The 25735-nt window shown below is 30.6% G+C and overlaps 1 protein-coding gene across 1 annotated transcript; it reads right to left on the bottom strand.

Moving 5' to 3' along the window:
* Window positions 1-9446: 9446 nt before the first annotated feature.
* Window positions 9447-25579, bottom strand: LOC134681273 (E3 ubiquitin-protein ligase DTX4-like). Its single transcript, XM_063540822.1, has 8 exons — window positions 25331-25579; window positions 20212-21226; window positions 18658-18698; window positions 18084-18179; window positions 17408-17475; window positions 14402-14548; window positions 13323-13574; window positions 9447-11672 (listed from the first exon to the last, which is right to left on the bottom strand). The coding sequence occupies exons 1-8, from the start codon at window positions 25575-25577 to the stop codon at window positions 11454-11456; spliced, it is 2085 nt and encodes a 694-aa protein (XP_063396892.1). The 5' UTR covers window positions 25578-25579; the 3' UTR covers window positions 9447-11453.
* Between the last annotated feature and the right edge of the window lie 156 nt (window positions 25580-25735).

Raw genomic sequence — 25735 nt, 5'->3', positions numbered from 1 at the left:
GAGTTTTATACATCCGACCCATTAACAGACCATATTTTTATCAAAAATTGAGTTATGTCACCAAAATACAGTTTTTCGTGTAGATTTTTCACATATTGATGTTAATATGGTAAACAAACATAATGCCAGTCTTTGTTTGATGTTCAAAAGATTGCATGCAAGTAAACTCAACCAACCTGTCATTTTTGTGTACATTTTGTGTGTGTAAAATTTGTATAAATTTACTGATGAGTAATTCGCCTTTTCATTTTATAGATCGTTTATTGAAGCTAGAAAAAAAATAATTACACCACTGGATTCAGTACTCCAAATCATTTTGTCAGACATGAATAGTTTTTATGATATAAATATAATTAAAAAATTATACAATGAAACATGCTGACCTTGCACTGATTTCCACGATAACAAGGATTAACAGACTTTAGCCAACCCGATTAACAGCCGCATACTCAATATAGATTAACCGACCTATCTCTCGGTTAGCCGAGTGTCGGCCGTGTGTTCACGTTTGCTAAAAATACAGAATATTCTAAAAACCTTAACTGCAGACTGTCCGTAATATAATAAGGAAGAAAAACTAAGTTCATTTATAAGTAAAATACATATACACAGGTACAAAATTTTAACAAAATATTCTTTTAGATACAATACATTTTGTTCTAGCTTTTGATCATAAACAAGCTTCTGTCCAAGCTTGGTACAGGTCCAAAATAGTTTAAGAAAGTAAATAAAATTTCAAAACTTTAACGACAGAGTGAATGTAATGGTTCCTGGCAGAAAAACTAAGTCCTTTTTAAAAGTAAAATATGAAAAAAATGGAATTTTATTTTCCCAAAATTTACTTCTGGATACTATCTTATGATCATAAACAAACTTCTGTCCAAGTTTGGTACAGTATAGTTTAAGAAATTTATTAAAATTTCAAAAACTTTAACCACAGAGTGAATGTAATGTTTCCTGGCAGAAAAACTAAGTCCATTTAAAAGTAAAATATGAAAAAAATGGAATTTTATTTTTCCAAAATTTACTTCTGGATACTATTTTATGATCCAAAACAAACTTATGTCCAAGTTTGGTACAGTATAGTTTTAGAATTTTTTTAAATTTCAAAAACTTTAACCACAGAGTGAATGTAATATTTCCTGGCAGAAAAACTAAGTCCATTTATAAGTAAAATACGGAAAAAATGGAATTTTATTTTTACAAAATTTACTTCTGCATACTATCTTATGAATATAAAAAAGCGTCTGTCCAAGTTTGGTAGAAATCCAGTTTAGTTTAAGAAAGTAATTAAAATTTCAAAAACTTTAACCACAGAGTGAATATTTGTGGACGCCGACGACACCGACGCAGACGCCGACGGAATGTAATATCGTTATGTCTCGCTTTTTTGACTAAAGTCGAAGGCTCGACAAAAATGGCCTGAAGTAAAACTATGGTTTAAGTATTACGGAATACAGAAACCAAAACCCCCACTTTGAGACCATTATACTAATAGCTTAAAGCAACGCTATTTTGTCCCAAAAATATCATAATAAAACACATAATCATAGCCAATATTTTATTCTTAACCCAGACCAGAAAACATGCCTTTAAACATGCCCACTCACAAACAAAATATATTAAAAGCAATTTTTTTTTACACTTTTTTATTTTTATGTTGTTTTAGAATATAAATTTGACTTGAATTTATATGAGTTTATTAAATATACATGTACATGTATATACCAATCTAAGTTAGTTTATATCTAGTTTCTCGTCTTACTTTACAAAAGGCCAGTAGAACTATATAAAGTCTATATAAAGTAATGAGACAATGCATGGAATAAAGACATCACCAAGTAACCGTATGCAATATTTAAAAAAAAACATCCTGAGCTTACCATATAGTCATCAACTAACAATCAACACGGTGTGAGCTCTGGTTTCCACGAATTTATAGATTATAGATCGGTTACAAGTCCAACACGCAAGTTACGTAAAGGAAAGCTCTCTCGCAACAATACACCGGAATGACTTCACGGTCATCCGCTGTAAAAGGGACAAAAAAGTACAGACCCGAGAGTAATCGCAATTATTGACAGCTAGTTCAAGGCCAATAAAAACAAATACAAAAATCATAAATTAAATCTAAGACAAAAATGTCAATCAGTGCAAATCAAAATCCAGTGGATTTAGTATAAAGACGTTATTAACAATAAATGAAAAACACGACCTTATGCAATGCCAAAGTATATAGGTAACAACACATTGTAGTATTTTGATGTGTAAAACAATAATATTTAATATGGTTTTAAGTTACAGATAACAAAATTACTATTTATACCAATGAGAAAATATTTTTACAGTGTTTGATTGGTATTGAAAGGACTGCTACGTTTGCTGCCCCATTTTTTTTTAATTGGCATGCATACACTTTCTTTTACACATTTATTGATTAAAACTATATTGCAGAAGTAGTGGCAATATATCTTTAAGTGAAAAATGTTGTTTGTGACCTTTATTTTGATATGCCGATTATGGTCTTATTGAGATTTACCAGACCTTCATTCAATTTCAGCACATTTTTTACGTTCTATTTATGGACTTTTAAATTATGCTGTTCGTTCTGTGCGTCCGTTCGTTCTACCGTTCATCCGTCTGTTTCGCTTCAGGTTAAAGTTTTTTGATAAAGGTAGCTTTTGATGAAGTTACGTATACAGTCTGATCAATTGAAACACAGCACACATATTCCATATTGCAAATTGTGACTTGGATGAAGAGTTGTCTCATTGGCACTCATAACACACCTTCTTATATCTATATAATCTTTTGATCGGTTTATTTGGGGTCTTCAGCTGGCATGTCAGTTACTGCTAGTAGTTTAATTTATGAATCAGTTTCATTTTGCGTAGTTTTTTTGTTGGTACCTATTCCGACATCGGACTAGGATTTCTTTTAAACTGAGTGTTTCTGTGCAATTGCTGTGTGTTTGTTTATTCTACATTGGCTAGCTATAGTTGTATAGTTGTATAGTTGTATAGTAGGAGGATTTAGATCTCACAAAGTATGTTTAACCCCGCCTCAATTTTTGCGTCTGTCTCAAGTCAGGAGACTCTGACCTTTGTTAGTTATTTTATGGTGTTTTCATTCTCAATTGTATTAATTGAATAATTGATTGATTGATTGATTGATTGATTGATTGATTGATTGATTTGCTCATTGTACTACAAACAAAAGTCCTGATCATTTGACCAATAAAACTCTACATTTACTTTTGCCTTAGAATTAAATTTTAAAAAAACAGAAAAACTCAACCTTTTTTAATGTATGTAACTTCTTTGACATTTGAATTCGACATTGTTTTTACAAACTACCATTATAGATTTCCAGGAAATGTTCTACATAAAACCCTTTGGGAAAGCCTATTGACCTAATTTTCCAAACATTTATTGTAGCCCAATAATTTTGCAAGGTGTTGTAACATGTAGTGTAAAGACTTTACAGCCGATTCAGTGAGTGTGTAGGCAAATGTGGTATTCTTGGTTAAATTGCTTGCTAGCTGTATGGTGAAGTCAATATTAGGTTAGGTAAACTACCCTCCATTAAGAGTAGACTGGTTCGACATATAACCAATCAAACTGTCTGTAGGACTAGGCTAATTCCACACAAGGGTAGTATACCTTACCTAAAAATGACTTCACGGTTTAACAAGAAAGGTAACAAATGATATTACCTTTGTCATCACATTCAATGCAATCGGCTGTAATGAAAATGCGGAGTTTGTAAGATTAGGCTCAAGCAGCCCGTCGGCAGCATCCAGCTTTCAAATATATATAAGCATAAATTTTGCATAAGACTCAAACGTACTTCAAAAAAAGACACCATTTAATGATTTTTTTTTAAATTTCATTTATGGTTCATTAGTTATATACAGGCAATAGAAACCGCTTTCAATATACTAGTATTATACAACGTGCAGCACGCTTTACATTTTAAAGAGTCAACCATTGTGTGTGTTTATAGAATCGTAAATAGTTATGATTATTTTTAAATGATGACAAATTGCTCTATTCTGTGAAATACAAAGCTTTTGGAAATTCCATATTCTCGGCATCCTGTAAAATAGTTCATGAACAGTAATAATTGTTCTGCATTAGAAGAAAAGAAAGTTGCAATCTTGCTTTTAACTTTTTTAGGCCACACAAAACTGATTTTACAAAACATTCTACCCCGGAACTAGTGGATTCGCTTAATTATGACTAGACCAAAGGTTTATATTTTGTATTCAAAGTATGGTGGACAAGGAAATTATTTATTGGATTAAAAAAAATAATCCTAGCTACATTGTATACCCAAATTTTTAATTCTGATCAAGTAGGCCCTATATCTCTAGCTTACGTTTTCGCCTAGTGCAGATAAAAGTATTGCCGCAGAATTGCTTTTATTAACTATCCGGTAAGGGTTAGGTATTCGACCTCAAGTTGAGACATACTTTAGAAGAAAAAAACTAAGCAGAACAACACCCTGGATTTGTTCTACTGTAAACCTCTGTTGTCAAGCATAGTGCGGACAATTTTTGCAACCTTGATGTTTTTTCATTCGATTTTCATTCGAATTACACATTGTGCGGACAAAAGTATGGCCGTTGAAATGTGTTTGATCATATTTTCGGTAATGGTAGGGTAGGGTGGTTAGCTTAGTTGAAAAAAAAGTGGCCTCCAATGTGGTTTTATGAAAAACAATTACCCGCAAATTTATGGTAGTTTGCAAAAAAAAAAATTTGTTTGTTTCTTATAATGTGATATGTAATATGTTGGCAAATAATGAAAGCTCGTTTCTTAATTAATAGACATCGAAATAAAGAGAAATGGTATGATAACCAATACAAATCTCCCAGAGACAAACTTACATTGATTAAGGCAACTAGTATGATGGTCTGGATTAAGGGTTCTTAATTTCTGTATTCTTTGATATTTTAGGCCATTTTTCTATATTCTCTATACTTTTTGACAATTGTTCTCTTCTCTTTTTATTTTAACACCATTATTCTAGCTTTTTTAAATTTATTTCTTGGTCCATTGTCTCTTTTATTTATATTTTTTGTCAACTATTCTCAATTACATAATTCCCCATCAACGCCCTCTAGTTCAGGTCACCATATATATAGCCTTCACAAACAAGCAAAACAAAAACCCTATAGGCTCCGAATTCCAAAATAATTGAATGCTTGTCCAGGTTTGAAATTTGTGTTTTAATCAATCTATCAAGCAAAACACATTATCGTCCTCGATGTTCACGGTACTGGAAATACTGGCAGATAGACGTTGGTCATCAATTCTAATAATCTTAGATCGACCTTTCTAAACTTAAAAGTAAAGTTCACGCTCCCGATTCCAGATTGTTAAAGACACTTGATCTGACAACCGCTGTGCATGTATACTTTAACGACCAGGCTAGTTTTCTTGTCAGTTTTAAAAAATAATTACCTCCCTTATAAGTGTCATGTTGTAACAAATCTATTTATTTGTACCATCTTTATGTATCGTAATATTATATTGTACAATTTAAATTTGTGATTCGTTTAATATTCAAAAAATGATAATTTATTATTTATCAAAGGTATAAACAAGGTAATTTGAAAGTCTTTGATTACTTTATCACCGTATTTGAATTCAGAAGTCAGGCGGTTTATTACGTCTACATTATGTGACAGAAACTGCAGTGTTTACATTGCCCTACATTGGGAGAACATCATGCTCTTCTAAATTAAGTTTCATATTCAATTGGTTTTAGTGAAGTGAAAAACCAAAATTGAAAACACTTTCGTTATCCTTTTAGGTTTAAAAAAAGAAAAAAAAGAACAACGAAAACACTGGTTTTTCATTTTTGTTTTCGAGAAACCAAATCGAACAATGAAAACGTTTTTTGTTTTATGATTTTGATAATCGAATGTTGAAAACAAATGTTGAATGTTTGAATGTTGAATGTTGAATGTTGAATGTTTGTTGAATGTTGAAAGGTGAAAATCGAATGTTGAATATGAATGTTGAAAACGAATATTGAATGTTTAAAATCGAATGTTGAAAGCTGAAAATTTAATGTTGAGAACGAATGTTGAATGTTGAAAACGAATGTTGAATGTTGAACTCGAGTGTTGAAAGTTGAGAATCGAATGTTGAACACAAATATTGAATGTTGAAAACGAATGTTGAATGTTGAAAACGAATGTTGAATGTTGATATCGAATGTTGAAGGTTGAAATCGAATGTTGAAAGTTGAAAATCGAATGTTGAAAAGGAATGTTGAATGTTGAAAACGAATGTCGAATGTTGAAAACGAATGTTGAATGTTGAAAATCGAATGTTGAATGTTGAAAATCGAATGTTGAAAACGAATGTTGAATGTTGAAAACGAATGTTGAATGTTGAAATCGAATGTTGAAAGTTGAAAATCGAATGTTGAAAACGAATGTTGAATGTTGAAATCGAATGTTGAATGTTGAAATCGAATGTTGAATGTTGAAATCGAATGTTGAAAGTTGAAAATCGAATGTTGAAAACGAATGTTGAATGTTGAAAACGAATGTTGAATGTTGAAAATCGAATGTTGAAAGTTGAAAATCGAATGTTGAAAACAAATGTCGAATGTTGAAAACGAATGTTGAATGTTGAAAACGAATGTTGAAAGTTGAAAATCGTATGTTGAAAACGAATGTTGAATGTTGAAATCGAATGTTGAATGTTGAAATCGAATGTTGAAAGTTGAAAATCCAATGTTGAAAACGAATGTTGAATGTTGAAAACGAATGTTGAAAGTTGAAAATCGTATGTTGAAAACGAATGTTGAGTGTTGAAATCGAATGTTGAATGTTGAAATCGAATGTTGAAAGTTGAGAATCGTATGTTGAAAACGAATGTTGAGTGTTGAAATCGAATGTTGAATGTTGAAATCGAATGTTGAAAGTTGAGAATCGAATGTTGAAAACGAATGTTGAATGTTGAAAACGAATGTTGAATGCTGTAAACGAATGTTGAAAGTTGAAAATTGAATGTTGAAAACGAATGTTGAATGTTGAATACAAATGTTGAATGTTGAAATCGAATGTTGAAAGTTGAAAATCGAATATTGAAAACGAATGTTGAATGTTGAAATCGAATGTTGAAGGTTGAAATCGAATGTTGAAAGTTGAAAATCGAATGTTGAAAACGAATGTTGAATGTTGAAAACGAATGTTGAATGTTGAAATCGAATGTTGAAAGTTGAAAATCGAATGTTGAAAACGAATGTTGAATGTTGAAAACGAATGTTGAATGTTGAAAATGGAAACGAGGAAAAAAAAAAAATTGCATGTTGAATGTTGAATGTTGAATTTTGAAATTAATTGTTAAATGTTGAATGTTGAAATCGGATGTTGAATGTTGAAAATGGATACGAGAAAAAAAAAATTGAATGTTGAATGTTGAATATTGAAATCGAATGTTGAATGTTGAAATCGAATGTTGAATGTTGAAAATGGATATGAGAAAAAAAAAAATTAGAAAAAAAAAATTAAAAAAAAAAAATTTGAATGTTGAATGTTGAATACTGAAATCGAATGTTGAATGTTGAAATCGAATGTTGAATGTTGAAAATGGATAAGAAAAAAAAAAAAAAAATTTGAATGTTGAATGTTGAATGTTGAATATTGAAATCGAATGTTGAATGTTGAAATCGAATGTTGAATGTTGAAAATGGATACAAGAAAAAAAAAAGAAAAAAAAATTTGAATGTTGAATGTTGAATATTGAAATCGAATGTTGAATATTGAAATCGAATGTTGAATGTTGAAAATGGATACGAGAAAAAAGAATAAAAAAAAAAATTTGAATGTTGAATGTTGAATATTGAAATCGAATGTTGAATGTTGAAATCGAATGTTGAATGTTGAAAATGGATATGAGAAAAAAAAAAGAAAAAAAAGAAAAAAAATTTGAATGTTGAATGTTGAATATTGAAATCGAATGTTGAATGTTGAAATCGAATGTTGAATGTTGAAAATGGATAAGAAAAAAAAAAAAAAAAAAAAAAAAAAAAAAATTTGAATGTTGAATGGTTGAATGTTGAAAATGGATACAAGAAAAAAAAAAAGAAAAAAAAGTTTGAATGTTGAATGTTGAATATTGAAATCGAATATTGAATGTTGAAATCGAATGTTGAATGTTGAATATTGAAATCGAATATTGAATGTTGAAATCGAATGTTGAATGTTGAAAATGGATATGAGAAAAAAAAAAAAAAAAAAAAAAAAAATTTGAATGTTGAATGTTGAATATTGAAATCGAATGTTGAATATTGAAATCGAATGTTGAATGTTGAAAATGGATACGAGAAAAAAAAAAAAAAAAAAAAAAATTGAATGTTGAATGTTGAATATTGAAATCGAATGTTGAATGTTGAAATCGAATGTTGAATGTTGAAAATGGATATGAGAAAAAAAAAAAAAAAAAAAAAAAAAAATTTGAATGTTGAATGTTGAATATTGAAATCGAATGTTGATTATTGAAATCGAATGTTGAATGTTGAAAATGGATACGAGAAAAAAAAAAAAAAAAAAATTTGAATGTTGAATGTTGAATATTGAAATCGAATGTTGAATGTTGAAATCGAATGTTGAATGTTGAAAATGGATATGAGAAAAAAAAAAAAAAAAAAAAAAAAAAAAAATTGAATGTTGAATGTTGAATATTGAAATCGAATGTTGAATGTTGAAATCGAATGTTGAATGTTGAAAATGGATAAGAAAAAAAAAAAAAAAAAAAAAAAAAAAAATTTGAATGTTGAATGTTGAATATTGAAATCGAATGTTGAATGTTGAAATCGAATGTTGAATGTTGAAAATGGATATGAGAGAAAAAAAAAAAAAAAAAAAAAAAAAAAAATGAATGTTGAATGTTGAATATTGAAATCGAATGTTGAATGTTGAAATCGAATGTTGAATGTTGAAAATGGATACGAGAAAAAAAAAAAAAAAAAAAAAAATTGAATGTTGAATGTTGAATGTTGAATATTGAACCAACTTGACATCCGTATTTCATTTAGGTTAAATTTTCAAATAAATGATTGAACCTGTCATATTGAAGTTCAATCCTAGATCAGTGTCATCCAACCAGGGAATGTAAAAACATTCTATGATACCAGGTTTATAAATTTGCTATGCCAGTCTTGCATTTCGTCTGACATTGTGTCCTACATTTATCACAAACAAGACAAACAAAGTGGCATATAACAATGTGTTGTAAAAAGATATCAATTACCTGGTTTACAAGTTTGTTTTGTTAGTTTTGCATTTTCTCTGCTTACAACTCATCAGTGTATAATATGTATCACAAACAAAACAAACGAAGAGAAAAATAAGATATAATGTTTATTGTTATTGTAGTAAAGTAACAAATGAGGCTATACATCTAAATATACAATGAAATGAAATACAGTAGATCAGATGAAAATATATCATGCAGGCATAATAAAGAAAGAACAATCCATGTTTACCAATAACAAAAAATAAATCAAATATAAATGACAGTCAGCAAAGTAAGAAAATACAGGCATAAATCTTTCAAGAGAAAATCTAGATTTAATCATTTGAAGTTACACATAGATAAAGTTAGTTCATTCATGTTAAAATCACATTTCTGATTGATGCAAAACTGAATTTCCCTACAGCTACCCTTGAAGAAGATTTTAAACATTTACTTAAGTTGTTCTTGTACAACCATGATTAAGATCATTTATCAATAAAATTTAAATAGTATATGATTGAAAGTAACTTTTATGTTTATAAATCTTAGGAACTTCCTTAAGTTTTGTTGTTTATCTAATGCACTAGTTTGCCTCTTGTTTCTAATTTAAAATATCAAAGGTATCTTTTTTTAATAATTAATGTGATATCCATTGCATTATATAATTTATTCATCATAACAAGAATGCAAAGCTAAAATGTTTTGCCTGCTTAACTAATGATGATTAATTTAACTTATTTCATGTTTAAGTCATTTAGATCAATTTCTTAAAGATATCACATAAACTGAAAGTTATCAATGATCCTTGATATTGAAGTTGAAAACGAGGGTACAGTCATATACACCTTATTAGGGCTGTTTCAAAATTAAATGCATTTTAGAGGCTACAACCACTCATATATAAAATTTTCTTTTACATTTAATTCTATAATATCTGTAAGGAAAATGCAACAACCCACAATAAATACAATAAATTTGAGAACCTTCAATACCCTCACCATGATCGATGTTGGAACAGCCATTAAAAATAGTATAGTTTTTAGTGACCATTGAATCATGACACATATCAAACAAAAACTTTACACCAAAAGTATATCTACACCAAATATGAATTATCCAGCTGTTTCTGAAACATGCAGCCTCTAAACAATAAGCTAGAGCTTACACTGTTGCAGCTGCCATATATAAGAATATTAAAGTCTGGTATTCTGCAACATTCATCACACAGAAAAGACAAAAACTTTATCAAGTGTACTTTAAGAATAAATTTTGTACTTTTAAATATTTAACATGTTACCATGGTAGTTCCAGAACTGCCCTAAATTGAATCAAGAGACCAGCTATTAAAAAGCCAGAAAAAGGTAACCTTGGGAACCCTTCATCTGCCTTGTGTGACTTTTAGAAAAGGATAATTAAATGTTTGTTTGAAAAGATATACATGTTATATAGCCAATCTATTGTTTAAGTTCTTATTTTGTGTAGCTGTAGGGTATAACTTCTAGTTTTAATACTTTCAAAAAAAAAATCCTTTTAAATGATTTATTTATTTCCTATCATCAAATGGAACAATTCTATTGGTTATCAATGTTCAAATAATAATCACACAATTCAATAGGTATCACAGGTTCAAATGGACAACCAAGGATCAACTGGTAATACATAGGTATCCCATGATCAAAATGGTAATACAGGATCAAGGTGGTATAACATGACCAAATGGATAATGCAGGATCAAAAGGGTAATATATGAACAAATGTGTATCACATGATCAAATGGATAACCTAATGACCACAAGAGTAGCATATGATCAAATGGGTTATTATACATGATGAAACATAATTTATTGTCAAGCTACTTAACATAAAATTAATACAATTTAATATTTTACATTATGTTGACAATGAGATTTGATATCATGTCCTCTAAGATCTCATCTTACTCAGTGTATAACCATACCCGTAGCCAGGGGGGGTTCGGGGGGTTCGGACGAACCCCCCCATGAAAACAAATAAGCACTGTTAAAGTCAACTTTCTGGTCGAATTGTGACTGTTAAAGTCGAGTTTGTGAGTCCAACGAACCCCCCTTTGGAAATTCCTGGCTACGGGCCTGATAACTAACATAAAAAACAAAAATATTTCATTTTGATGTAATCACATTTCACAAATACATTGCATGAATATGAACAATCAAATCATATATCCTTTTCTGTTACCCCTTGTACTGATAATTCCTGTAGTACGTTATCAAAGTACTTCTCGTCTGGGAAACCATGACCAGAAATATTTGATCCAAATTCTGTTTTGTGATGTATTTCATTCCATGTGACTGTATCGGTCTCTCCTGTGGTTGTAGAATGTCCGATTGTAAATGTTAATCTCCTCTTCCATGCAACTATCAGTAACTTTAATATCTAAAATGAAGAAAAAAATTGGAGTCTGCGTCATCTTTTTTTAATGAGATCTCAGAGATTGGCATAAACTCATGAAACTTGTATCTGATGTTCAAATATGAAACTTTTTTAATTTCATGCTTCTTAATCACTTTTATGGATATACCTTTGTAGTCAGCACTTTTTGTGCAGACATGAAGTATCATTGATATGGTTATATTTATAAATTATCTGTTTACAAAATTTTGAATTTTTGAAATACTAAGGCTTTTCTACCTCAGAAATAGATTACCTATTTCACATGGCCCAAATATTTTAAAACTGGCAAAAATAAAAACGTTCTGACAATTTTTGACAACTTTTCCAGAAAACACCCTTAGTCCCGAAAAGTAAATCTGAAATACAGATTCGCAAAATGGAAATAACACAAGTTTTTTAAATGTTTAACCATCAGAATTTGCAATGTTTCAGATAATGGCTTTGAAAAGCTATGATCTGGTATTTCATTAAAGATTATAGTCATTTGAATTTTAATTCAGCCATCACTTGAAAATAAAGTAATCCTTTAATTGTTTGGTTTGGGACAGATTTGTAGATCAGCTTTCACCTGACATAATCTTTTAGTCCTTTTTAAACTACAAGAGAATGACTAGTGAATTTCACAGAAAAAATAATTAATGAATGGCTGTTATTTATTTTGAATTTATTGAACCATAAAATTAATTTTTGACTCTTCACATTGAATAATCTGTGAAGCAAAATAAATTATTGCCATTCATTAGAAATAGATTTCTTTAAAAAATAAGACTCAAAGATATATATTAATTCGAATAACAACGTGCACAGATGTTTGCGTATGAATACACAACGTTAGTGTGGGCGTGTCACCATAAAATTTGATAACATAGAAAATAAAGCTAATTTTTTTTAACCAATCAGAAGACAGTAAATACACCAAATTTATTTAAACAATGATATATGCAATAATCTTTAAGTTCTTTTTCAATGATAAGAGGGCTAAAGAATTTCACAGAAAAAATATGACTTCCTAGCTGTAAGTAAAAGAATGCAAGCTTAAACAAGACATTCCAGATAATCCCTATACAGAATGTCTGAGTTTTCAAACTTTCCAGATGACAAGAGAGAGAACTTTCCTATGTATTGGCTTATGGTGGTACCCAACACTTGCATTAAAATTAATTTGGCTCGTTTAATTTTCATAAAATTTTGTCAAAGTACTTACCATTGACTATTTAACAAAAATAGAAAAAAAAAAAAAAATTTGACCCAACCATTTTGTCAGGAAAATTACACTGGTTATATAGCAGTTTGACAAAAACCAATTTTGATCATTGAGAAGCTTAATATTCCATTTACAACAGAACGTAATCAAAACGTTTAGCTGACTTTACAGAGTTATCTCCTTGTAGTATTAGGTACCACCTTAATTTGTGAAATCTTAGAGTGCACTCTTTCTACATGTTGGATATATTATTTTACGACTAGTACTGTCCATAACTCAAACAAGATATTTGACATACAGACTAGGTGCAATGTTTAAAATAAGACCAAGCTTTATACAGAACTAATTAAGAGGAATTAATTCTGATCTGTGGCTGTCAAGATGACAAGGGAGAGAACTTCACTATCTGATTCTAATTTTAACTCTACCTTTCTTCCTTCATCATTATCAGGTAAGAAACACACTCTGGGGAATCCCCTACAAGTAAATCTTTTGCCAGGATGTGGGTGTTCCTGTGTCTGTACCCCAGGGGATATATGATACAATATTCTGATCGTCTGACTGTCTGGGAACCCCTGTAATGCCTGGGACATTATACAGTACTCCATCACACCCTTTGGACAATTTCCATGTTTTTCTCCATATATTGTCTTACATGCTGGGCACTGCATACTACCATTCTACAAAATAAAAAAAGGGTAAAGTTATTCCTTCTAAATCATCACATGTTATTTATTAAATGATAGCAATATCAAATTTTTTAATAACTTCAGAAAGAAATAAAGGGCTGCGCTTTAGCGCATGATACGCCTGTTGCTCTTTTAACTTGTCTTTTAAGCTTTAAATGAATTTATATGATCAACTAGAAATAGTGTGAGCCCTGTCAAATACCCCCCCCCCCCACAAATAATAAATAAAAATGCACACAAAAATTGGCACTATTTAGGTCAATAGATATAAACAATTTATCAAAGTTGCATAAAATTTTGTGAAAGGAAAATCCCCCCTTTTTTAAGCAAAAAAATTCATAACAAGGAAATGTAAAATCTGAAATTTATAAAAATTGAAAGGGAGCTTAAATCAATAGATATAAACAATTCATCAAAGTTTCATGGATATTGGTGAAAGCCTTTTTTCTATGTATTATGAATATACTGCTTTCTCTGTAAAACTGCTGGAATCTTAAGCATGACTTACCACTTCTTTTTTAAAAAGTAGAACTAGTAAGACTTTTTTAGACAGAAACTAATTGTTGAAGACTACGTTGCATTTGTATGACTGTTCGTTTTGGTTGTTTTTTTAACACGAAAGTGGCAGGTTTTCAGTAGATAACAAAAAATGCATATAAAGATTGAAATCTTATAAAAATTAAAATATTTAGTTTCAATACTTCTGAAACTTGTAAGTTTTTATCAACTATTTTATGGTGTTTTTTGGGGTTTTTTGGGGGGTATTTTTGTCTCCATTATGCTTCGAAGCAGATATAACAAAAAATGTAATATGTTACCTTAGACCCACTGTCATACATGGCTATTAAACACAACTTATGGAACATGTGACTACATTTATTAAGTTGATAAACAACATGATTTTCCATCTGACCCTCTCCGTATCCTGAGGCATGACTCAATTTTTCACAACATATACAACAGTCCTGAAACAGAAAATGTATCATAGTTATGATAATATTTATCCTTAAAAAATGCTTTGCTTAAGATCACATCAACAAGCTTCAATATAATCACAATGCTAATAGCTTTAAAATAAAGTCTTAGAAAGCACAATAAGGCCAAAATTAAAAATAAGTTTGTTTCCCCTCCCCCCACCCGGGTCAAAAATAAGCCCCCGTGTCAAAAAATTATTTTCCACCAAAAAATCAAAATTATTTTTTCCTGAAAATAATTTGTTTTTCATTTTCGGAGAGTGCTTGAAAGCAGAAGGATTGATAATCTAAATAAATACACTAAAATTGAGCGCAAACAACTGATAAGTAGTCTGGACTGGACAAGTCAAACCATTCATGTGACCATGCTATGACAATCACATCCAGTTAAAAAAAAGAACCTGCCTTCCTGGTCTGTTTACAAAGGGTAGACCCGGGGGAGGGGAAACATACATTCTTTTAAATGTGGCCTAAATGATTCAAATATAAACTATCTAACTTGTTCTTTTGGTTTCACAATGCTAAGGGAGATAACTCTGAAAATACAAATGCAAAATGTTCTAATCAAGTCTTATTGTAAAGGCATATAAAGCTTCTCAATAAATGATCAAAATAAGGGTTTGTCAAACTGCTTTATATCCAACTATATTTTTCCGATAGAGTATGTGGTTAAAGATTTTTGAATTCTTATATTTTTGTCAGGGTCAATTCAAAGTTAATTATATTTATTAAAAAATTTGAAAATTATATGAACCAAATATATTAAGTCAAGATGTTTTGTACCACCTTAAACTTTTATAGCCAAAGGAACACAAACACAATTCATTGTTTTTCTTTGCCTCTGTTTAATAAAAAAATTAAGTAGTCTTCCAATATAAACCCTTGGTTAACAAAAACAATGAAAAGGCCCTTTATTATATTATGAATGAAAGCCCTGGATTAAGCGGACTTGAGGAAATACACTATAAACAATAGTTTTGACACAAATTCTGGGATGTGATGTACCATGCAAGAGTCAAAATTCTGTGACAAACATGAGATTAGGAAAAAAGGTTACCATATCTATATGTTAATACATGATGATGCATGGTTTAAAAAAATCTCTGTTAACCTACAGTCAATAACAGACAAAAAATGACAAAAATCCAATTTCATTTTAAAATTATGCATAGCCGTCTTTCATAGAACTCGTGACTGAGAATTTTTGTTCTTGTTTTACTGCCTTTGTGGATTCATTTATTTTCCTACATGATAATTATTCGTGAAATGAGGAAATCTTGCATACTAAATTGAATATAAGTTTTTGTGGTTTTGCCAAAATCACCATACAACTCAAATTCATTACTTTTGTCCATGAAATTCTCAAATGATTAAGAATCCACAGTTTTTGAAAGTAACAATTATTGCTGAATCAGAGACACAGTTGTTATCATGCAATCATTAGAATCAAACTGGACCTCTGTTCTGTTCATTTATCGCTACACTAACAACAGGTAAGGCCTTAATTCTGCAGTGAGTTTTCTGGGGTACCTGATTTCATAATTTAGACAAGACTAGTGCATCAAGTAATGTTTTATAATGTTTTATCATGTTATCATATTATTTAGACATCAAAAGTGAAATCAACACATTTATATCGCTACTGAGTTTTACATGAAATGAAAATTGCAGACTCAGTTTGTCAAGAATATGACAGGTGAGCTAAAAATTTGTAAGGGTTCCATGGAACCCAGTGTCTCGCCTACTTTTGCTGTAAATCGCGGGCTCAACAAAAATGACGAAAAAAATCAATAAAAATGTTCCTCTTGATATCATCTTATGATTGTAAGAAGCTTCTGTCTAAGTTTGGTAAAAATCTAGGATAGTTTATAAATCTAATGAATGTTTTGAAAACTTTAACTGCAAACTGTATGTAATGTTAACTTAAAGAAAATCTAAGTCCATTTAAAAATAAAATACAGATAAAATGAAGTTATCTTTTTACAAAATTTACTTCTGGATACTATTTTATGATCATAAATAAGCTTCTGTCCAAGTTTGGTACACACCCAAGATAGTTTAAGAAAGTTATTAAAATTTTAAAAACTTTAACCACAGAGTATCTGTATTGTATGGTCGTATGTGTTTTGTAGTTAAGTCGTGAGAGTTGTGTCCCTTTGTATGATGATGATGCGTATTTGTCATGTGATGTTATCTGTCTCTTTGAAATAAACGTGCTATGGAAATGGATGTGTTTTTATTGCTCTTAAGCAAATATAACTTTAGCGGCATGGGGAGGCAAGTATATGTCCCCCCATGTACGTAATAGAATGTAATGTTTTCCCGCAGAAAAACTAAATCCATTTAAAAGTAAAATACGGAAAAAATGGATTTATATTTTTACAAAATTTACTTCTGGATACTATCTTATGATCATAAACAAGCTTCTGTCCAAGTTTGGTACAAACCCAGGATACTTTAAGAAAGTTATTAAAATTCTAAAAACTTTAACCACAGAGTGAATGTTATGTTTCCCCGCAGAAAAAATAAAGTCTATTTATAAGTAAAATACGGAAAAAATGGAATTTTATTTTTACAAAAATTACTTCTGGATACTATCATATGATCATAAACAAGCCTCTGTCCAAGTTTGGTAGAAATCCAGTATAGTTTAAGAAAGTTATTAAAATTTCAAAAACTTTAACCACAGAGTGAATATTTGTTGACGCCGCCGCCAACGACGGAATGTAGGATCGCTTAGTCTCGCTTTTTCGACTAAAGTCGAAGGCTCGACAAAAATGATGATGATATATTTTAAAAATTACCACCATATACAATGAGAAGACCAATAAATACATTATGTCTATATACCTCGTCAGCAGGAGGATGTTGAATAACTTCTGTAAACTGTTCAAATATCTCTGTATCTGATGTTTTACCTAAAATTGTATAATACATTAAAACCACTGAAACTGAACTACTTTCTGAAGGAAATTAGTGTAATTTAGATTATCATGATTTTAAGAAAAACAGTTTAGATAGGTGAATTAAGAAAATTAAGAAAAAGAAATGCCAGTTAATGTTTAGTGGACCATAAAATTGGGATCAAAACTCTAATTTGGCATTAAAATAAGAAAGATCATATCATAGGAAACATGTGTACTAAGTTTCAAGTTGATTAGACTTCAACTTCATCAAAAACTACCTTGACCAAAAACTTTAACCAACATTTTAACCTGAACTATGCACTATCTTTTTCTTTGTTCAGTGGACCGTGGAATTTGGGTCAAACTTCAATTTAATTAAAATTAGAAGGAGATGCATTGCTTAATCAAAAACTACCTTGACCAAAAACTTTAACCTGAAGCAGGACGAACAGACGGACAAACAGAGGCACAGACCAGAAATTATAATGCCTCTCTACTATTGTAGTTGGAGCATAAAAACAGTTTGTGGTAGATATAGTGTCTCACTCTGCATTGGCAGAAATAATGTTTGTTTTGTATTTTATCATTTACTGGTTTTAAAGACAATTTGCATAAGTTACCTTGTTTTTTACTTTGCCTGGAATTAATGTTTGGTATTTTAGCTTCTTCTGGTATGTCTAAATGTTGAGTACCAGATCTTACTGCAGTACTGGAACCTGTAAAACAAAACATATATAATAAGTCCAACTTTTTTTCAGATCACCTTGATTAAGTGAAAACCTGTCATGTCAAATACTTCTGTTCCCAGTGAAGTAAATTCTGTGCATTTTGATCCCAATTCAAAAATAAATAACAAAATTACTGAGAGCCAAGGAAAATTCAAAGGGGAAAGTCCAAAACTAAATAAATCAAAAGGAAAACAGCTGTCATATTCCTGACTTTGTACAGACATTTCCTAATGTAGAAAATGGTGGATTAAACCTTTGTTTTAAAGCAAGCTTAACATCTCACTTGTATGACAGTCATATTTAATTCCATGTCACCTATTTCATAAAGTCTGTAATTTTTACTCCCAAGATCTCCTTTATAAACAGGTTTGAATCTTCTTTCATGGTTTTAAGAGATAATTAACTTCCCAGTATATAGCAAATTAAAATTTCTTGTCTTTCTTAAAGTGAAGTATTCTCCCCTTACCTGATGGATAAGTCATTCCACTAGATGCTGCAGGATGGCCACTATAAAGAGAATAAAGAGATATGGCAGATTCCATATAAGAAAGTGAAACAACTCCCATAAGCATGTGAGACAAAAATCATAAGCAATGAACGTCTGTTTTTGAATACATGCTTTACTATTAAAAATAAAGACAATTTGACCAAAAAAAATAAATTATGAGCATCATCCTTTTTAAATAAACGAAGCCTTAAATGTTATGTTTCTGACATAAGATTTGACAGACTTCATTATTTCTGACATAAGATTTGACAGACTTTACTATTTCTGACATAAAATTTGACAGACTTTATTTTTTCTGACATAAGATTTGACAGACTTTATTATTAATTTCTGACATAAGATTTGACAGACTTTATTTTTTCATACATAAGATTTGACAGACTTTATTTTTTCATACATAAGATTTGACAGACTTTATTTTGTCTGACATAAGATTTGACAGACAAATTGAGTTTCTGACATAAGATTTTGACAGACATGATTCTGACATAAGATTTTACATACATAAGATTTTTTGACAGACAATATATATTTGTTTTTTTTGACATTGGAAATCAAATCCTAGTTGAAAGTAATTTTTAAATCTCCTTGAAAATACTGCAGCCTAACATCCAACAAGATTTCACCTCAGATCAAAGAACTTTAACTGTTAGCACATTCAAATTTTTCAGACATAAGAAAACAAATTTTACAGATCTTATGTAGGAAACATATAAGTTTAAACTAATGCTAGATTAAACATGTTAAAGTTAAATGAAAGAATCCACATGTGTTTTTTTCTTATGCACAGCATGATTTACAGTTTTAACAAATGTTTAAGTGGCATATATTGGAACCAACAATGATTTTGAAAGTTTTTACAGCGATGTTCCTCACATAAGATTTATTGACAGACACTGAGCTATAAAGCAAGATATTTGAAAGTGAAAAAAAATATATATCACAGATGTTTTGACTAAAAAATGTAACGGATTTGGGAACAGGGATGTTTGAACAACCAGACTACACTAGTAAATACCAGTATACAGGTGTCAACATAAAGCATTGCAACACATAAACATTGTGTAAAAAAATGGGAGTTAATTCTGTCAATTTTTTTGCATTTTTTCAACTTGTTTTAATCATTTCTACTTTAAACAGAAACCCAAAAATTATTTTTATAATTACTTTAAAATAACAGCAATTATTATTTTCATTTATTTATTCATTTTGACAGACATTTTCATTTCTTACATGGAATCTGCCATATACCACATGTTAAAATAATGTTAACTTAATATTCTAGTACTTTTCATTGTTAATAATTATATTCAAATTCTAAGTGTCACCTTGCTGAAGGATGTGTAATTTTGATCTTCAGTGGAAGATTTCCTGTTTTTGATAGTTTGAGGTTTTAAAAAATCAAGTGCACTAGATTCACAAATACATGTAGTGATTATTGATAGGGTCTATCAAGTCGTAGGATTGGTAGGGAAAAAAGAACACACAATATACCAACATTCATATACTAACCTACGAGCCATATTTACAATGCTTCCACCAGGTAACCCATGATGCACTGGGAACATTCCATACTGTGCTGACATAGCTTGTCCTCCATAAAATGCCTGACCCACAGCATTTGATGGTCCCATTGGAAAATTTGATGGTTGCATGTTACCAATGTTATTGTTCATATTTCCAGCCATGCCCATTTGTGGCATATTTTGATACTGACTTGATGGGTTCATTGTCATATTGGGTGTAAAGTTTGGAAATGTATTGTTATTTTGTCCTATGTTGCTATTTCCTTGACCCATATGACTAACATTTTGATTGGTCATGTTTTGAGGCATTTGATTGGCCATGCTTTGAGGCATTGAATTAGCATTGACAAAACTCCTTGTAAGTCGCCTTCCATATGCTAAGTTCACTTGATTAGAATTCTGACTAGATGAAGTGTTTCCAAAATTAGGAGTCACATGATTGAAATTTTGACTAGCTGTGGTATATACTGCACTAGGATTAAAGTAAGATAAGTTGTTAGACGTGGCGGCACCAATAGGATTTGGTGCTGTGGCAGTCTGAGAGTTTGTGTGTCCAGATTTAAATTTTTTGGTAGGACTTGGGCTTGTCCCTGAACTTTTCGTTGGACTTTTAGAAGAGGAATTTGAAGCACCATTACTGCTTGTACTCGCAGTGGAAACCATGGAAACTGAGGAATGTTGAGGTGGTGAGTTCGTTCCATTTCCTGACGGGTAAGCTAGCTTTGTGGTTGCTCTGCGAACTTTTCTAACACGTCCAGTTTCAATTCTAATTTGAATCATTTTGCTAAAATCTATGTGATACGGAAGTTTTAAAGCTGATTTTGACAGATCAAATATATTAGTTCTGGGAGTCTGTGAATAGTAATCTTCTATCAAGCACCCAACCTCCATGTCATATATGTGCCACTGACCCCTAACATCCCCCTCCCACTGCCAAACAATGCCTTTTCCTGGTAGGCTTGATGGAGGGTATGTGCTCCTTCTAATGGGTCTTGCTGTTCCTGAAAAAATAAGACAAGCATAAGTATATATTTATATACAATATGTGTAAGATACATTTTTAGATAACAAGAACTAATAGATAGTACAAGTCAACACACAACACAAACTACCTAATCCTCCAAAAAAATACACATACATGTACAAACAACAACCCTCATATATAAAAAAATTGTCTATTTGTTTTTGACATGCTAATATTATATACTGCATTGTACTGTTAAGGTTTTCATCTTGTTTTACCTTTCAATAATCAAATGTAAATAAAACCATTGGCGAAATATAGAAATTTCCAGTATAATTCTAAAAACTGCATTGCTCTTGGCAGTTCCAATTTTTAATTGTTTTAAACGATTATCAGGTTATGATACATTGTGCATGGTGTAAGTTGAAGTACATGCACTCAAGTTTGTCTTTTACATAATCTGTGTTTTGCAATACATGTAGTAATTATCTCATTTCTGTCAAGTTAAAGGGGTCCAATGGACCATTATACTGATAGATGTATGTACAATGTGTTCCAAGAGCAGTTTTCTAAAATGTCAATACAGCAACTTTTAAAAGAATAATTTGTAGATTTTATCATTTACCAATGTTTCTTCAAATAATCATGATATAGACCTTCAGAAAAAGGAAAATGCAAACATTGTACAAGTAAATGAACAGTTTTTAAATCATGTTACATTTGTAAGGGCCAGCTGGAGCCTGCCTCATGGTGCAGTTTTTTTTCTCTCTTTTGAAGATCTATTAATGGCCTTAAGCTTGGGCTGTTTTTATGCTCTAAGGGGGAAAAAGACGTTTTGGCCAGTGGGGTTGTCCTTGGTTGATTCAGCCTTGGAGTTTTGTCTGGGTACTGCTTCGGCCACATAATAAAAGGGGTTTCAGCCATACATGTATGTTTCATTTTGTATTTATAGACACTTTGGTATACAATGTGTATACTTTCATTTATACAAATGACATGTTATATATCTTTTGTTTCATTTTCAGGCCTCTTGATCTACAATAACTTTTTTTTAACTTGTCCAACATGTACCAACCAGATGCTTCGCAGGGCGTAGCTTTATACGACCGCAGAGGTTGAACCCTGAAAGGTTGGGGCAAGTATGGACACAACATTCAAGCTGGATTCCGCTCTAAATTTGGATTGTGATTAAAAAGTTGACACAGCATAGGTTTCTGACACAGAATGAATGTATTCAAATGAACTTAAAATTTTTGTTTTCTCTTAGAGCAATTCACTATGCTGTTGAATATTAATCCTCTCAAAAAAATGTTTGAAGAAATTTTCTTTTTATTTATGAAATTTCAAATGAGAAAAATTGAACCCAATTTTTTAATCACATCCCCCTTTCCCTTATTCCAAAACTAATTTCAATTAAAATATTCTAATGGAGTTTGCAACAATTACTACTCATTTAAATACATCATAAAATATTAAGATGTAAAAAAACTGCTTGTTATCACTGAATGGTAAAGATTATTTAAATTTATCAGTTGGTAGTAAAAAGTGAATATACATTGTATATTGTATATAACAAAGATTTAAGTTGATTCTGGACAAAGAAAGATAACTCCAATTAAAAAAAATTATTGCAGATATTTCTTGCTTACTATCCTGGACAAAGAAAGATAACTCTTAATTAAAAAAAAATTTGCTATTTCACAATATTGTGAAATTAGATATTTCTTGCCATTGCACAATACTGTGCAATTGAAAAGACTTGCTATTGCACAATACTTAATATAATAATTTTAGATCCTGATTTGGACCAACTTGAAAACTGGGCCCATAATCAAAAATCTAAGTACATGTTTAGATTCAGCATATCAAAGAGGCCCAAGAATTTAATTTTTGTTAAAATCAAACTTAGTTTAATTTTGGACTCTTTGCACTTTAATTTAGACCAATTTTAAATCTGGACCAAAAATTAAGAATCTACATACACAGTTAGATTTGGCATATCAAAGAACCCCAATTATTCAATTTTTGATGAAATCAAACAATGTTTAATTTTGGACCTCGATTTGGGCCAACTTGAAAACTGGGCCAATAATCAAAAATCTAAGTACATTTTTAGATTCAGCATATCAAAGAACCCAAAGGTTTCAATTTTTGTTAAAATCAAACTAAGTTTAATTTTGGACCCTTTGGACCTTAATGTAGACCAATTTGAAAACAGGACCAAAAATTAAGAATCTACATACACAGTTAGATTCGGCATATTAAAGAACCCCAATTATTCAATTTTGATGAAATCAAACAAAATTTAATTTTGGACCCTTTGGGCCCCTTTTTCCTTAACTGTTGGGACCAAAACTCCCAAAATCAATACCAACCTTCCTTTAATAGTCATAAACCTTGTGTTTAAATTTCATAGATTTCTATTTACTTATACTAACGCTATGGTGCGAAAACCAAGAAAAATGCTTATTTGGGTCCCTTTTTGGCCCCTAATTCCTAAACTGTTGGGACCGAAACCCCCAAAATCAATACCAACCTTCCTTTTGTGGTCATAAACATTGTGTTTAAATTTCATTGATTTCTATTTACTTTAACTAAAGTTATTGTGCGAAAACCAAGAATAATGCTTATTTGGGCCCTTTTTTGGCCCCTAATTCCTAAACTGTTGAAACCAAAACTCCCAAAATCAATCCCAACCTTTCTTTTGTGGTCATAAACCTTGTGTCAAAATTTCATAGATTTCTATTAACTTAAACTAAAGTTATAGTGCGAAAACCAAGAAAATGCTTATTTGGGCCCTTTTTGGCCCTTAATTCCTAAAATGTTGGGACCAAAACTCCCAAAATCAATACCAGCCTTCCTTTTATGGTCATAAACCTTGTGTTAAAATTTCATAGATTTCTATTCACTTTTACTAAAGTTAGAGTGCGAAAACTAAAAGTATTCGGACGACGACGACGACGACGCCAACGTGATAGCAATATACGACGAAAATTTTTTCAAAATTTGCGGTCGTATAAAAACTTACTTGTCAGAATGGAATTATACAATGCAACTTGTCCCAAATTTTTTCTTAGATATTAACCTTTTTTCATGTTTTTGCAGGATACATGTACCTATCATACAGTCAGGGGTACTACTTATACAAGTGAATTTTATTTACTTGAATAAGTAAAAAAGATGTACACATATAAGTAAATTTGTAGGATACTTATACAAGTGAATTTTATTTACTTGTATAGCTAGGTTAAAAAAAATGGCTAAAAATATGTCCCTTAGACATTCAGATTTTTTTACTTGCATAAGTAAATAACTCATCCTTTCTTATTTTCTTAAATTCTTGAGATTTCATTGCTCTAATAGAATTTTAAATTGTGCTGCCTTTGTAGATGTCTTTACTAATCATTTAAGTGTAATTTCATGGTCAATGAAAATCCCATTTGTCTGTTATCTTCATAACACTGCTTATTTACAAGCACCAAAGGAGCAATTTTTGAAGGCCTTGCGCAAATATACAAGATCTTTGCTCAATCAGTTTCTTTGCTGAATTAATGAGATGAAACATTGAACATTTTAAAAAAAAATTGAGCAAACCTGGGAAAAATCATTAAAGGCATGATTTTATTTCACATAACTTAAGGATTTTTGTGGAATTGTATGAAAAATTAACTTATACAAGTAAATTTTTGAGAAAATTAAGGGGAGATTATTCAAACATTATTTATTTACTTATATGTGTACATTTTTTTTTACTTATTCAAGTAAATGAAATTAACTTGTACTGTATAAGTAGTACCCCTGACTGTCATATGTTAATGAAAACATTGAAAAGTATATGCATAGACGTATTAGGAATAAAAGCATAATGGACCTAAATGACCAAGGTAAACATTGCGGAAGTGGTGTATGGCTGAAACGACATGTAGCCCGAACATTGAAACGTCTCAAAAGCCTCAGGTCAGGCTTTTCAGTTTGGTTTCTTAAACATAAAATTTTCCTGTTTCATTTTTTATTCTATCTAGATACCAGGACAAGAATAGTGTCAAAGTCTAAGCATGCATGTATTCATGTTAAAAATCTGGCAGGTCCAGATTTGAACTCATGCTATTGTGTATCTGAAAAAAAATAAACGGTTATACACCTGTCCCAAGTCGTATCTGGCAAGTGGTGACAAAATCGATGGCGTATGAAGATAAGGAGCTGTCGGCTGCACTCAGGTTTACTTGGTTGGAATTATTTTGATAAGCATTTTCTATGTATTGTGTAACGTTAGGTTCATACGGTCTCCACCGTCCAAATTCATTCATCCACTCCCAAACAATCACGTTGGTTGAGCTCTGTGACATCTTCATGATTGTTCGATATACCTCTGGACTTTTCAAAAGCATAAATTATCCCGAAAGTCGTTTTGTTTACATCTCGTTACTATGAGAACTATGTTTATCTTATTTTTCTTCTTCTATATAGGTTTTTATTGAATTTTAAATTAATATGCTTGCATTCAGCTGAAGATTATCTCAACTGTATATTTAGTTAAACTAATTAA

This window comes from Mytilus trossulus, chromosome 8, assembly GCF_036588685.1.
Source record: "Mytilus trossulus isolate FHL-02 chromosome 8, PNRI_Mtr1.1.1.hap1, whole genome shotgun sequence".
Classification (NCBI taxonomy): Eukaryota; Metazoa; Mollusca; class Bivalvia; order Mytilida; family Mytilidae; genus Mytilus; species Mytilus trossulus.
The sequence above is the reverse complement of the archived record's forward strand: the minus strand, read 5'-3'. Positions and strand labels throughout refer to the sequence as shown.